This window comes from Salvelinus alpinus, chromosome 37 (assembly GCF_045679555.1).
Source record: "Salvelinus alpinus chromosome 37, SLU_Salpinus.1, whole genome shotgun sequence".
Lineage (NCBI taxonomy): Eukaryota > Metazoa > Chordata > Actinopteri > Salmoniformes > Salmonidae > Salvelinus > Salvelinus alpinus.
In genome coordinates, this window is record NC_092122.1 from 6,703,974 (window position 1) to 6,720,244 (window position 16,271).

The 16,271-nt window shown below is 45.5% G+C and overlaps 1 protein-coding gene across 4 annotated transcripts in view; it reads left to right on the forward strand.

Moving 5' to 3' along the window:
- LOC139565752 (metabotropic glutamate receptor 8-like) overlaps positions 1–16,271 on the forward strand; it is a 386,874-nt gene that overhangs the window by 303,325 nt on the left and 67,278 nt on the right. For all 4 annotated transcript variants that reach the window (XM_071386286.1, XM_071386287.1, XM_071386284.1 and 1 more), the window contains 3 exons: positions 7,537–7,672; positions 7,892–8,046; positions 8,347–8,484. In XM_071386286.1, the coding sequence (XP_071242387.1) occupies positions 7,537–7,672; positions 7,892–8,046; positions 8,347–8,484 (429 nt within the window). The remainder of the gene's footprint in view (positions 1–7,536; positions 7,673–7,891; positions 8,047–8,346; positions 8,485–16,271) is intronic.

The following is a 16,271-nucleotide window of genomic DNA, read 5'->3' on the forward strand; positions in this document are numbered from 1 at the left end:
AACGTGGCTGCTATGATCAGGGGTGTATTCATTCCGCCGATTCTGTTGAAAAACATTTCTTAAACGAAAGCTAAAGAAACAGGGATAAAAATACCTGAATGTATCCAATAGGAACTCTCGTTTGCAACTGTTGGGACTAATGATTGCACCCTAGTGTGCAAGGCTGTATTGAATGTGTCACTGTCTGGCATCTCCAATTCTTCTCTCGACCTGTTGTAAACTTTCATTCATAGGCTAGGTTGCAGCAACCTCATGATGGGTATACGGAAAATTAGAGTATCATGTAGTAGCTTAAACCGATCGGTGTTACATTGAACTGGGTGAATGGAATGTGAATGACAGTCATCCAATATACTGTAATAGAAATAAGGTCATAAATCGTCCTCCCTCGTCATGACCTGACCGCCACTGGTACTTAGGTGTGTGTTTATGTGTGGGAGAGAGAGGAAATGCAGCTGCTACCATTGTAATACTGTCGTAGTATCAATGAACTACCAGGCAGAGGGAAAAAAACAAGCTCTCACAGTCTCACTGCAGAATTAGATGTTCATCCACGTGCTCCAAACGTCAAATTTCTACGTTTCTCCTGCTGCTCCGTATCGTTCTATTTATTCAAACGTCGAATTACAAAGATAAGGGTTACATTTAGACACTCATTCCAAAGGGTTAAGGTTTGGTATAGGGTTAAAACCAACGATGTATATAATCCCGGGATTGCTGATGCTACTGTATGTATTGGCCATTGAGAGGCTTGGAAGTCACCATTCGGCCATATTGGCACTTCCCAGTAGGAGCAGTCCTCCAATGAAATGAATGGAATTCTACACTATTTGAATTAAATGTTTCAAGGACAAAATTACATGTATTTTCCACATTTTGTAATGTTCTGTTTTTATTCTAAAATTGATTAAATCGTTTTTTTCTCTCTCATCAATCACCCCATAATGATAAAGCAAAAACAGGTTATTAGAAATGTTTGCAAAGGTATAAAATATGACATTTACATAAGTCGGGCTGTCATGTGCCTTTTACTGAGGAGTGGCTTCCGTCTAGCTACTCTACCATGGCGGAGTGCTGCAGAGATGGTTGTCCTTCTAGAAGGTTCTCCCATCTCCACAGAGGAACTCTGGAGCTCTCTCAGAGTGACCATTGGGTTATTGGTCACTTCTCTGACCAAGGCCCTTCTTCTCCGGTTGCTCTGTTTGGCCGGGCGGCCAGCTCTAGGACGAGTCTTGGTGGTTCCAAACTTCTTCAATTTAAGAATGATGGAGGCCACTGTGTTCTTCTGGACCTTCAATGCTGCAAACATTTTTTATTTTATTATTATTTATCTTTTTTTCTCCCCAATTTCGTGGGGAGAATTAATAAATTGATTTCTATAGATTCCCAAAAAATTTTACACCGGTGGGGGGAGTGCCAAGATGGAGAAACGGTGGCTTCAACAGCGCCCCCTATCAGTCATCTAGTGTGTATATATCGTTGGTTAAAACATCAAGTTTAGGCACTGATTCCGAATCATTAAGGTAAGGGATAAGGTAAGGGATAAGGTAAGGGATAAGGTAAGGGATAAGGTAAGGGATAAGGTAAGGGAAAAGGTAAGGGATAAGGTAAGGGATAAGGTATGGGATAAGGTATGGGATAAGGTAAGGGATAAGGTATGGGATAAGGTAAGGGATAAGGTAAGGGATAAGGTATGGGATAAGGTAAGGGATAAGGCAAGGGATAAGGTAAGGGATAAGGTAAGGGATAAGGTAAGGGAAAAGGTAAGGGATAAGGTATGGGATAAGGTAAGGGATAAGGTATGGGATAAGGTAAGGGATAAGGTATGGGATAAGGTAAGGGATAAGGTAAGGGATAAGGTATGGGATAAGGTATGGGATAAGGTAAGGGATAAGGTAAGGGAAAAGGGAAAAAAACAGCAACGTTCACACCTGGGATTGAACACGCAACCTTCTGATCCAGAGCCATGGGATTACATCTATCCTGCCACCCCCATCACAACACGCTAGCAAAACCCAAGCTTATTTGATGGCAATAGCACTGACTGTTGCCACTAGTGTTCTGTTTTGAAGGCACTTCCCCACGTCCTCAGGACATCGATAGACGTCCAGTTTTGTCTTCAATCTTGAACAATCTCCCCGGAGAGAAAAACTCAGCAGTGCTCTGAATCTTGAGGCCCGGATAGTGTTGCAACAATCCGGTAACTTTCCACAAATTCCCTGGTTCTCCAGAAGTTCTGGTTAGAAGATTCCTGGACTCGGGAGAGAATAAAGAGGAAATCCAGAGTCCTCCAACCAGGTGTGGTTGTGACCAGATGTGTCAACCTTAGGCCTGGATATATGAGTGGCCTAGTTATAATGAGATGTTTGGGGGGTTGGTTCTACATGGTTGTCTGTCTGTACATTACATGGTTTGATACCTCATCAAGTACATGATGCTGTCTGTCTGTCTGTCTGCTGCAGACGTTGCATGTTCATTGAAAGCCTGATGCATGTGTGTGTATGATCTTTGTTTCATGTGTGTGTGTGACGGGCGTGTGTGTGTGTGATGTTGGATGCTCTTAGATGCTGTTAGATGTCTGGCAAAAGAACATGTTTTATTATCCTTGCCTATATGTCAGCTGAAGATGAATGGGCTGCATAGACAGCTTTCCTAATTGAGTGTGTGTGGGTGGACTTATGCAGGTGTGTAGCTTCTCTGAACGTATTCTTTGTAAATCTGTGACGGCAGCATGTGTGTGTGTGTGTGTGTGTGTGTGTGTGTGTGTGTGTGTGTGTGTGTGTGTGTGTGTGTGTGTGTGTGTGTGTCGGTAGATGTGGTGGGAAGCTTAGCCATACTGAGGAGGTCTGAGAGAGAACTTGCAGTGGCACAGGTTCATCATGCTGTGTGTGTGTGTGTGTGTGTGTGTGTGTGTGTGTGTGTGTGTGTGTGTGTGTGTGTGTGTGTGTGTGTGTGTGTGTGTGTGTGTGTGTGTGTGTGTGTGTGTGTGTGTGTGTGTGTGATTCAGTGTGATTGTGGAGGTGTCCCACATTCAGGCTGAGAGAGAAATGAGAAGTGCTTGGGTTTTGTAGACCGATGTCTCGTAATGAAAGATTTATCAGCAGCACAGCTCCTGCCTCTCTCCTCCACACACGCACGTGCACGTGCACACGCTCGCACCACACAGACACGGCTGCCGCTACGAAATGCCTGGTCATCTCGACAGCTAGCGCTTTGAAGCTAACTTTATTAGCCATTCTACTTAGCGGGAGGGAACCCCCCCCCGTCAGGTGATAGGGGAGGAACTGTTTGAAGTCAGGCCTCCCAGCAGGTAGGAGCACTCCTAGTGATGTTACAGCAGGAAGAACAAACACACACACACACACACGCACACACACACACACACACACACACACACGCAACACACGCAACACACGCAACACACACACACACACACACACACACACACACACACACACACACACACACACACACACACACACACACACACACACACACACACACACACATTGGGGTGAATCCTTCAGAAGGGTATAAAATAATTATATTCTCTCTGTCTGAACAAAATGTTTTATACTTAACATGATTACATTGGTAGGTGAGATAACAGAGAATAGAACCGTTTCCCACTGTGAAATTGACTTTTATAAAACTGTTCAATAAGTCGAGGCTGAGTTGTGATTCGCCGGTTGAATTATACTTTTTTTTTTAGGAGATGAACAGTTTCTCTCTGAAACCAGATTATTCTGCCTGTGTACCACACAAACCAGAAATAGAGTGCACGCACGCACACACGCACGCACGGGTCAACTACTGCTGCAAGAGTGGCTTTTAATGGGGAAAGACTGAGAAATGATGGAGGAGAGAGAGCAGGGGGAGATGAAAGACAAGAAGGAACGGAGAGAACAGCGATCTCGTCAGCATTCATAATTCAGTATGGGTAATGGAATGGGACAACCACTCATTGGGACAGAGAGTTCATTATCCTGGGAAGAGACAATATGGTCCAACGTTGGGAAACAGGCTGGATGTAATTATCATGGAATAGAAGCACGTTAAACAGGCCCCAGCTACAGTTGAAGTCGGAAGTTTACATACACTTAGGTTGGAGTCATTAAATCTCCTTTTTCAACCACTACACAAATGTCTTGTTAACAAACTATAGTTTTGACAAGTCGGTTAGGGCATCTACTTTGTGCATGAAACAAGTAATTTTTCCAACAATTGTTTACAGACAGATTTTGTCACTTATAATTCACTGTATCACAATTCTAGTGGGTCAAAAGTTCACATACACTAAGTTGACTGTGCCTTTAAACAGCTTGGAAAATTCCAGAAAATGTTGTCATGGCTTTAGAAGCTTCTGATAGGCTAATTGATATCATTTGAGTCAATTGGAGGTGTTCCTGTGGATGTATTTCAAGGCCTACCTTTAAACTCAGTGCCTCTTAGCTTGACATTATGGGAAAATCAAACGAAATCAGCCAAGACCTCAGAAAAACAATTGTAGACCTCCACAAGTCTGGTTCATCCTTGAGAGCAATTTCCAAACGCCTGAAGGTAACTAGTTCATCTGTACAAACAAAAGTATAGACACCATGGGACCATGCAGCCGTCATACTGCTCAGGAAGGAGAATAACGTACTTTGGTGCGAAAAGTGCAAATCAACCCCAGAACAATAGCAAAGGACCTTGTGAAGATGCTGGAGGAAACAGGTACAAAGTTACTATATCCACAGTAAAACGAGTCCTATATCGACATAACCTGAAAGGCCGCTCAGAAAGGAAAAAGCCACTGCTCCAAAACCGGACATGGGGACAAATATCGTACTTTTTGGAGAAATGTCCTCTGGTCTGATGAAACAACAATAGAACTGTTTGGCTATAATGACCATTGTTATGTTTGGAGGAAAAAGGGGGAGGCTTGCAAGCCGAAGAACACCATCCCAACCATGAAGCACGGGGGTGGCAGCATCATGTTGTGGGGGTGCTTTGCTGCAGGAGGAACTGGTGCACTTCACAAAATAGATGGCATCATGAGGGAGGAAAATTATGTGGATATATTGAAGCAACATCTCAAGACATCAGTCAGGAAGTTAAAGCTTGGGTCTTCCAAATGGACAATGACCCCAAGCATACTTCCAATGTTGTGGAAAAATGGCTTAAGGACAACAAAGTCAAGGTATTGGAGTGGCCATCACAAAGCCCTGACCTCAATCCCATAGAAAATGTGTGGGCAGAACTGAAAAAGTGTGTGCTAGCAAGAAGGCCCACAAACCTGACCCAGTTTCAGCAGCTCTGACAGGAGGAATGGGCCAAAATTCACACAACTTATTGTGGGAAACTTGTGGAAGACTACCCAAAATGTTTGACCCAAGTTAAACAATTTAAAGGCAATTCTACCAAATACTAATTGAGTTTATGTAAACTTCTGACCCACTGGGAATGTGAAGAAATAAATAAAAGCTGAAATAAATCATTTTCTCTACTATTATTCTGACATTTCACATTCTTAAAATAAAGTGGTGATTCTAACTGACCTAAGACAGGGAATTCTAACTCTGATTAAATGTCAGGAATTGTGAAAATCTGAGTTTAAATGTATTTGGCTAAGGTGTATGTAAACTTCCGACTTCAACTGTATATATCTTCCTGTTCACGGGAGGTCAGATGGTCGGACTTTGACTTGTCACCTTTCTTAAAGCACTGATAATCAAATCATATGATTAAAAATGAAATCCAGGGAAGGAGGGCACTGTTGGAATAGCAAGCCTACAGCGTATGTTTCAATGAGTTAATGAATTAACTCCCACCACATCGTCCACTGGGGTGATATGTGTGTTTACTGCCTCAACTTCTACCCAGTGTCTACTCAGTCTCTGTGTGTAAACACACTCAGACTGTGAAACATAGTCCTGAATTGATTTACTCAGTAGCATTTTAGTGGTTTTCACTTGGAGCTGTGTGTCTGTCGGGCAGGTGTACTGACCGCTAGGCTGCTGTAGTGGAGATGGTGTCACCAACAGGGTGCACTACAATACTCTCAGTCCTCCTCAGCCATCTCTCGCTCTGGCTGTCTCTCTCTCTCCCTCCCTCCCTCCGTCTGTCTGTCTGTCTGTCTGTCTGTCTGTCTGTCTGTCTGTCTGTCTGTCTGTCTGTCTGTCTGTCTGTCTGTCTGTCTGTCTGTCTCTCTGTCTGTCTCTCTTTCTGTCTCTCTTTCTGTCTCTCTTTCTGTCTCTCTTTCTGTCTCTCTTTCTGTCTCTGTTTCTCTTTCTCTCAGAGATGTCGTACTATGCTGGGTTCTATGTAAGCGATGGTGTTTGTGTGTTCATAGAAAACATACTCCCACTGGTCCCTACATGTTGACGATAACGAGTACCATCCATTAAAAATGGAAAGTTAACTCTGGGTGCATAATAATGAGTTTTTCTTTGGTAATCAGTTTTTCACCACATGAACGAGCCATTTTTCAGTTCTTGGAAAACGGGACCAGGCTTTGAGAGCGTAAATGAGAGAAACCACTATGAAATGAATGGTTAATTGAATTGGGATAGAGGCTGAGTTTATTGCGAGTGTAATGACTATGGTTAGTTCACATGAGAGATGAGTTGAAAGATGGGTTTGAAGGAAGAGACAAACAGCCAAATGACTCACAGGACAAAAAATGAATAATGTTCTCTTTCAAAATACATTAGAATTTTTGGGAATTCGTCTGTCAAAATTGTTGGTTGAAGGGTCAAATAGATTGACCCGGAAGATACAACTTTAATAGCACCGTGTTGAGGCAGATGCTTTGTCTGTATTTGAGAACCCTTCTCCTCTTTAAGACAGTTATTTATGACCTATCAATCCCCAGTACAACACATTGAGTAGCCCTATTATGAGACCAACTGCAATGAGGAGCAACAGACCAAACATTATTCTAGAGAGGGTATTCGTTTGCTGCGAATTAGTATTTTTTCTACGGGATTGTGTGTGTGTGTGTGTGTGTGTGTGTGTGTGTGTGTGTGTGTGTGTGTGTGTGTGTGTGTGTGTGTGTGTGTGTGTGTGTGTGTGTGTGTGTGTGTGTGTGTGTGTGTGTGTGTGTGTGTGTGTGTGTTTGAGTGGAGAGAACGCTGCTCTGATTAAGTACAGTAATACAGAGCCGCAGACACTACAGATGTTAATTTAATGGCCTGGAACTTAATGAGATTGGCTGAGGAGACTCCGACACACTCACACACACTCCCCCGTATCACTTTTCAAGGCTAATTATACGACACTACACTGTGAGTTATTAACAGCCACATTAAATATGAAACATGGCTGTGTGTGTGTGTCCGCTCCAATATGTCCTGTCACGGTGTTTGTGTAAATCCTGGCTCTGTGTGCAACAGGCTGCCACTTCAGGATCAGTCTGTCTCTATCACAGCAGTGGGAGTCACACGGCTGTTTACGATGTTCTCATATTGACGAGGATGATTCAGATCCTAAAATATTCCCCTTCTTTTTTCCCCTCTTTCTTTCTCCCTCTTTCCCTCCCCTCTCTCCCTCTAGGTGGGGTGTGTATAGCCCAGTCTCTGAAGATCCCGCGTGAACCCAAGCCAGGGGAGTTTGATAAGATCATCATACGTCTGCTGGAGACGTCCAACGCCAGGGCTGTCATTATGTTCGCCAACGAGGACGACATACGGTATGTTGTACAGCCCCCCTAAACAACACACGACTACACCTCTATAGCCTATCCTTACACCACCACACACACACCCCTGTACCCTTATACCCAGGTATACCGATTGTTGGTTGTGACTCCAGTCCTGACTCCTTCTCTCGCTCTTCCTTTATCTCCCCTTCCTCTTTCTCTTCCCCCCTCTCCCTACCCCCTTTCTCCCTCCTTCTATCGCTCTTTCAGGCGTATCTTGGACGCGGCCAAGCACAACAACCAGACTGGTCACTTCCTGTGGGTGGGGTCAGACAGCTGGGGCTCCAAGATCTCTCCTGTGATTGACCAGGAGCGGGTGGCTGAGGGAGCCGTTACCATCCTGCCCAAACGAGCCTCCGTGGACGGTACAGACAGAAGCCATTTTAGATGATAGTGTTTTGAGGGGAAAGAGTTAAAGACACAGTATACCCTCAACAAGGTTGATATCACATCATACCAGATGTTTACATGTCTGTTTATACGTCTTATGTCACTCACTGACCTCTCCTCTCCTCTCCTCTCCTCTCCTCTCCTCTCCTCTCCTCTCCTCTCCTCTCCTCTCCTCTCCTCTCCTCTCCTCTCCTCTCCTCTCCTCTCCTCTCCTCTCCACTCCTCCTCCATCTTCTCCCCCTTCCTCTCTTCCTTCCTCATCCTCTCCCCCACAGCGTTTGACCGGTACTTCCGGAGCCGCTCTCTGTCCAACAACAGGAGGAACGTGTGGTTCGCTGAGTTCTGGGAGGAGAACTTCGGCTGCAAGCTGGGGATGCATGGCAAGCGTCCCGGAAGCCCCAAGAAATGCACAGGCAAGATATAATGGCGCTGGAGCACAGGAGGATGGGTATTGGCACAGTACAGTGGTGAAGGGTGGGTAGTGTAGGCGAGGAATAGTAGTAAAGCAGAGGAGTATGGGTAATGTAGACTGGCAGTTAATGCCCTATAAGAGTTAATGCCCTATAATCATCCCTAGACAGGCTACTTAATATTAACTCTGTTCACACGTCATTGAGCATGGATAGCTTTACTCTCTAAGGAGAATGGTTTGTTCTATATGAACACCCGCTGTGTGCTCAGAGCTCTGTGCAAATGACATGAAATGATATGCAGAGTACAGTAGAGCCCCCTGGCTGGTCCTGCATGGATGAGTCTGGAGAGAAGTGTGTGTGACAGTGTGTGTACACAGTCTGGGCAGTTTGGGCTTGTAGAACAGTGTTTGTTGGTGTCTATAACTGTGTGTCAAATAGTGTGTGACAGTGTGTGTTCGCACAGTCTGTGCAGTGTGGGCTTGTAGAATGGTGTGTGTGTATCGTGGACAATGTGTGTATCTGTGTGTGTCGACACAGCTGATATTTTGGTTGCAGACAACATTTGGAGGTTATCCAGTGTCTGACTCCATCACAGCTCGCTAGCCCTCTGTCCTGAAGGTCCACTTATACATGTGGTGAAGAACATGGCCTTATTTATACTAAAGCATTTTGGATGACTGTCATTCATATTCCATTCACCCAGCTCAATGTACATCAATTGGTTTAGGCTACTGCATAATACTCAAATTGTCCCTATACCCATCATGAGGTTGCTACAACCTAGTCTATGAATGAAAGATTACGACATAGGTGCACACAGGTACTCCTGAGGTGCTGACCTGTTTCACCCTCTACAACCATTGTGATTATTATTATTTGACCCTGCTGGTCATCTATGAACGTTTGAACATCTTGGCCATGTTCTGTTATAATCTCAACCCGGCACAGCCAGAAGAGGACTGGCCACCCCTCATAGCCTGGTTCCTCTCTAGGTTTCTTCCTAGGTTCATGCCTTTCTAGGGAGTTTTTCCTAGCCACCGTGCTTCTACATCTGCATTGCTTGCTGTTTGGGGTTTTAGGCTGGGTTTCTGTATAGCACATTGTGACATCGGCTGATGTAGAAAGGGCTTTATAAATACATTTGATTGATTGACACAGGTTGAGAGAAAAATTTGAGTTGACAGACAGTGACACACTCAATACCGCCTGCATTGAGCTGATCTAGGGTGTATTCATTAGTCCAACAAGTTGCAAATGAGTGTTTCTATTTAACAAAATCAGTTACTTTTACCCCGTTTTGTTCCGTTTGCTTCTGTTTAAGAAAAGTTTTTCAACAGAATTGGCTGAATGATTACACCCCTGATCATGCATAAACACAGTTCATTTTCATAGCAGCCACGTTGTATTCCATCTCGCATCTATGCGCTCTCTTCCTCTCACCTCTTCCCTTCGCTTGTGGACTTCAATGCACAACACATCAGCTGTATTCAATCCACAACACATCAGCTGTATGTGACCAGACGAAAAACCTTTCCAAGCGAACACGTTATCCACAGCCTACATCGTTGTCACCATATTAGCTAAAGTAATATCATAGTCAGCATAGCTAATAGAACCAACACATTAGTAAACACGCTACAATCATGCAGTAAAGTTAGTGTACAGCAAGTAAGCAGTTACATCGGCGGGCTCCGGTGGCAATAAATTAGTAAAACCAAAAGCTTACCATGACTCGAGAAGTAAGATAGAGATAGCAGCTTCGCTTCAAGTCCTTAGGAAACTGTGCAGTATTTAGTTTTTTTATGTATTATTTCTTACATTGTTAGCCCAGAAAACCTTAAGTGTTATTACATACAGCCGGGAAGAACTATTGGATATCAGAGAGAGGTCAACTTTCCAGCACAACCAGCACGACGACCAGGAATATAACTTTCCAAAAGCGTATCCTTTGTCTGCACCTCCCAGGGCATTTGAACTGATTCCAGAGGCCGACCCAAAACAACGGCGTCGGAGGAGAGGGTGCCGGAGCAGTCTTCTAGTGAGGCTTCGGATGCGCGCACACCACCCACCGCTTCCGAGTATATTAATCGCTAATGTCCAGTCCCTAGTTAACAAAGTTGACGAAATTAGGGCAAGAGTTGCTTTCCAAAGAGATATCCGGGATTGTAACATACTCTATTTCACGGAGACATGGATAACTGTGGGCATGCTGTCGGAGTGCGTACAGCCAACGGCATTTGCAATGCATCGTGCCTGACAGGAACAAACATCTCTCTGGTAAGAAAAAGGCCGGGGATGTATGTTTCATGATTAATGACTCATGGTGTAATTGTAACAACATACAAGAACACAAGTCCTTTTGTTCACCTGACCTAGAGTTCCTCACAATCAAATGCCAACCGTATTATCTCCCAAGAGAACTCTCCTCGGTTGTTGTCACAGTCGTGTATATCCCCCCGCAAGCGGATACCAAGACGGCCATCAAGGAACTTCACTGGACTCTATGTAAACTGGAAACCATATATCCCGAGGCTGCAATTATTATAGCTGGGGATTTTAACAAAGCTAATCTGAGAACAAGGCTACCTAAATTCCATCAGCATATCGATTGCAGTACACGAGCGAGTAACACACTCGACCACTGCTACTCTAACTTTCGTGATGCATACAAGGCCCTCCCCCACCCTCCTTTTGGCAAATCTGACCATGACTCCATCTTGTTGCTCCCCTCCTATAGGCAGAAACTAAAACAGGAAGCGCCCGTGCTTAGGTCTATCCTACGCTGGTCTGACCACTCAGATTCCACGCTTCAAGATTGCTTCGATCACGTGGACTGGGATATGTTCCGGGTAGCCTCAGACAACAACATTGACGTATACGCTGACTCGGTGAGTGAGTTTATAAGGAAGTGGATAGAACATGTTGTACCCACTGTGACTATTAAAACCTTTCCTAACCAGAAACCGTGGATTGATGGCAGCATTCAAGCAAAACTGAAAGCACGTAACACCGCATTTATTCATGGCAAGGCGACTGGAAACATGGCCGAATACAAACAGTGTAGTTATTCCCTCCATAATACAATCAAACAAGCAAAGCGTCAGTATAGAGACAAAGTGGAGTCGCAATTCAACGGCTCAAACACGAGACGTATGTGGCAGGGTCTACAGACAATACAGTGCCACCGACACGGCCTGCTACCAAAGACTGTGGGCTCCCCTTCTCCGTGGCCAACGTGAGTAAAACATTTAAATGTGTTAACCCTCTCAAAGCTGCCGGCCCAGACGGCATCCCTAGCCGCGTCCTCCGAGCATGCGCAGACCCGCTGGCTGGTGTGTTTACGGACATTTTCATCCAATCCATATCTGTCCCCACATGCTTCAAGATGGCCACCATTGTTCCTGTTCGCAAGAAAGCGAAGGTAACTGAACTAAATTACTATCGCCCCATAGCACTCACTTCTGTCATCATGAAGTGCTTTGAGAGACTAGTCACCTCCACCTTACCTGTCACACTAGACCCACTGCAATTTGCTTACCGCCCCAATAGGTCCACAGACACTGCCCTATCCCATCTGGACGAGAGAAATACCTATGTAAGAATGCTGTTCATTGACTACAGCTCAACATTCAACATCATAGTACCCTCCAAACTCATCATTAAGTTTGAGACATTGGGTCTCGACCCCGCCCTGTGCAACTGGGTCCTGGACTTCCTGATGGGCCGCCCCCAGGTGGTGAAGGTAGGAAACAACATCTCCACTCGGCTGATCCTCAACACTGGGGCCCCACAAGGGTGGGTTCTCAGCCCTCTCCTGTACTCCCTGTTCACCCACGCCTGCGTGCCCATGCACGCCTCCAACTCAATCATCAAGTTTGCAGACGACACTACAGTAGTGGGCTTAATTACCAACAACAACGAGACGGCCTACAGGGAGCTACAGGGAGGAGGTGAGGGCCCTCAGAGTGTGGTGTCAGGAAAATAACCTCTCACTCAATGTCAGCAAAACAAAAGAGGTGATCGTGGACTTCAGGAAACAGCAGAGGGACACCCCCCTATCCACATCAATGGGACAGCATTGGAGAGGGTGGAAAGTTTTAAGTTCCTCGGTGTCCATATCACCGACAAACTGAAATGGTGCATGAACACAGACAGTGTGGTGAAAAGGCACACCAGCGCCTCTTCAACCTCAGGAGGCTGAAAATATGTGGCTTGTCACCGAAAACCCTCACAAACATTTACATGTACACAATTGAGAGCATCCTGTCAGACTGTATCACCGCCTGGTACGACAACTGCACCGCCCACATCCGCAGGCCTCTCCATAGGGTTGTGCGGTCTGTACAACGTATCACCGGGGGCAAACTACCTGCCCTCCGATGTCACAGGAAGGCAAAAAAGATCATCAAGGACAATAACCACCCGAGCCACTACCTGTTCACCCCGCTTCCATCCAGAAGGGGAGGTCAGTACAGATGTATCAAAGCTGGGACAGAGAGATTGAAAAACAGCTTCTATCTCAAGGCCATCAGATTGTTAAACAGCCACCACTAGCACAGAGAGGCGGCTGCCTACCTACAGACTTGATATCATTGGCCTCTTTAATAAATGGAACACTAGTCACTTTAATAATGTCACTTTAAGAATGTTTACATATTTCGCATTACTCATCTCATATGTACTATAAACTGTATACTGTATCCTTCACTATCTATTCTTTACTATCTGTTGCATCTTAGCCGCTCTGTCACTGCTCATACATATATTTTATACTTATATATTGTTATCCCATTCCTTTACTAGATTGTGTGTATTATTTTTTGTTGTGGAATTTGTTAGATATTAGATTTTGTAGTGGAATTGTTAGATATTAGATTTTGTAGTGGAATTGTTCGATGTTACCTGTTAGATACTGCTGCACTGTCAGATCTAGAAGCATAAGTATGTCGCCAGACTAGCAATAACCATCTGCTAACCATGTGTATGTGACCAATAACTTCTGCTAACCATGTGCATGTGACCAATAACATCTGCTAACCATGTGCATGTGACCAATAACATCTGCTAACCATGTGCATGTGACCAATAACATCTGCTAACCATGTGCATGTGACCAATAACATCTGCTAACCATGTGCATGTGACCAATAACATCTTGTTTTATTTGATGACATGGAAGAGTTCCAGTGTTGTGTTGGATAATCAACTAGCTTACATCCCTCTGTTTGAGCCAGGTGTTTGAGCCAGGTGTTTGAGCCAGGTGTTTGAGCCAGGTGTTTGAGCCAGGTGTTTGAGCCAGGTGTTTGAGTCGGCTGAACTAGCTAGCTGCATTTGCTAGCTAAGTAAGTGAAAGTGAAAATTGTGAAATCTCTCTCTCCCTCTCTCTCTGTCTTTTGCTTCTCCTTAATTTTTTTGAAGAAATACATTTGTTCAAAACTGTTCACTATTGTCGTCCACTCTCTTTGAGTCAACTACTCACCACATTATGCACTGCAGTGCTAGCTAGCTGTAGTTTATGCTTTCAATACTAGATGTCAGTTCATGCTGCAAGAGCTCTGATAGGTTGGAGGACGTTCTCCGGAAGTGTTATCCAATTGGTAGTTACAGTCTTTTCCCATTGCTGCAACTCCCGTATGGACTCGGGAGAGGCGAAGGTTGAGAGCCGTGCGTCCTCCGAAACACGACCCCGTACTGCTTTTTGACACGCTGCTCGCTTAATCCGGAAGCCAGCCACAACAATGTGTCGGAGGAAACGCCGTACAACTGGCGACCAGCCTGCATGTGCCCGGCCGCCACAAGGAGTCACTAGCGCGCGATGGGACAAGGACATCCCAGCCAGCCAAACCCTCCCCTAACCCGGACGACGCTGGGCCAATTGTGCGCCGCTTCATGAGTCTTCTGGTTGCGACCAGCTGCGATACAGCCCGGGATCAAACCCGGATCTGTAGGGACGCTTCTAGTGCTGTGATGCAGTGCCTTAGACCGCTGCGCCACTCGGGAGCCCCCTCTGGAAGTTGTCATAATTACTGTGTAAGTCTATGGAAGGGGGTAACAACCATGAGCCTCCTAGGTTTTGTATTGAAGTCAATGTACCCAGAGGACCATGGTGCTACCCCAGAGAGTGCTGTTGAGGCTACTGTGGACCTTCATTGCAAAACAGTGTGTTTATATCAATTATTGGATGACGTGAATATCTTTAGTATCGTTTTATCTAAAAAGGATAACTTTTTAAATGCTTCACTATTTACATTTTTATGAAATTCACTGAGGAGGATGGTCCTCCCTTTCCTCTGAGGAGCCTCCACTGGTGAAAAAGGACAATGACTTAGAGTGAGGTCTGGGAATAGGTTATAATCTCTCTCTCTCTCTCTCTCTCTCTCTCTCTCTCTCTCTCTCTCTCTCTCTCTCTCTCTCTCTCTCTCTCTCTCTCTGTTGATCCACTGCTCTCTCTCTCTTATGTGCTATGTTATTGTAGCCAGTGTGTGTGTGTGGGGGGGGGTTTAAACAGTAAGCTGTGTGAGCAGTTTTATCTGCACCTGTCGCAGGCTGCAGGACTATCGTACACAAACAACTGAGTCAGCATCACCTCTGGACGTCAGTGTGACTGTGTGTGTGCTTTGTTTGTTCAGTGCAACACTTCTAATCCAGGTGGTTCTCTTTGAGCTTGTGTATAAAGCTGGAACATGCCCTCTCGCTCTCTAGTGTCTCTCTCCTCTCTCTCTCTGTCCTCTCCTTTTGAAGCCACTGTAGTAGGCACTCAGCCGAAGGTGACTCTCTCTGGTGTGTCTGTGTATGGAGAGCCCTGTAGTGGCGCGGCGTGTCAGAGTCGATTAATTTCCAGTGCGAGAGTTCACGACCTTCGCATCATCAACACGGAAACCAATCAGCTGCCTCGGCTCAAAACTGCTGTTTGGGGTCATTGTCGTGACAGCTAGCAGAGTGTGTGTGTGTTTGTGTGTGTGAGCCCTCTCCACCCCTCTCTTGTCTCTCTGTTGGTTGAGTACAGTAAGCTAATGAGTACCCCCCTCAGACACAACCCTATAGACCTCAATCAACACACACACACACACACACACACACACACACACACACACACACACACACACACACACACACACACACACACACACACACACACACACACACACACACACACACACACACACACACACACACACACACACACACCATATTGAGAATCTCTGCCTGAAATGTCCTGGATGTTAATCAGAGTCTTGGCTGAGAACAGAGGGAACACGAGTCAATTCTATACCAACATTCTATACTAAAACACTGCTCACAGAAACACTGGGGAGTAACATCTCCATTTCTTTACTCCTGTGTGTGTGCATGTGTGTGTGTGTGTGTGCGTGTGCGTGTGTGTGTGTCTGTGTGATGGTCTGAAGGATGGAGCCGTCAGCAGTCTGAGCTAAAGCTCCCTGATCCCTCAATTTATCACCCGGTTGTTCCTGCGCGGAGTGATTTCCTCACAGGGGCTGAAACGAATCCGCTCACCGGTAAACGGGATTGGCTCTGACAGAGGCAATGAAGCAGGGGTCCACACGCTGGAAATAGGGCGCAGGACAGCCAGGCCGGGAGGGAGAACACAGGCAGGCAGACCTCTCAGTGGGTGTTCATGTGGAATGCAGCGCTGCCACAGGTCTCCGTTAAGCTCCTGTGTAGGAGAACAAATCATCCAGTTATGAGCAGAGGATCATCAGTGTTCTCCAGCTATCTGCTAGGGCTCTCTAATTGAGACCCAGGCTCCGGTTCGGCCTACTCCTTCT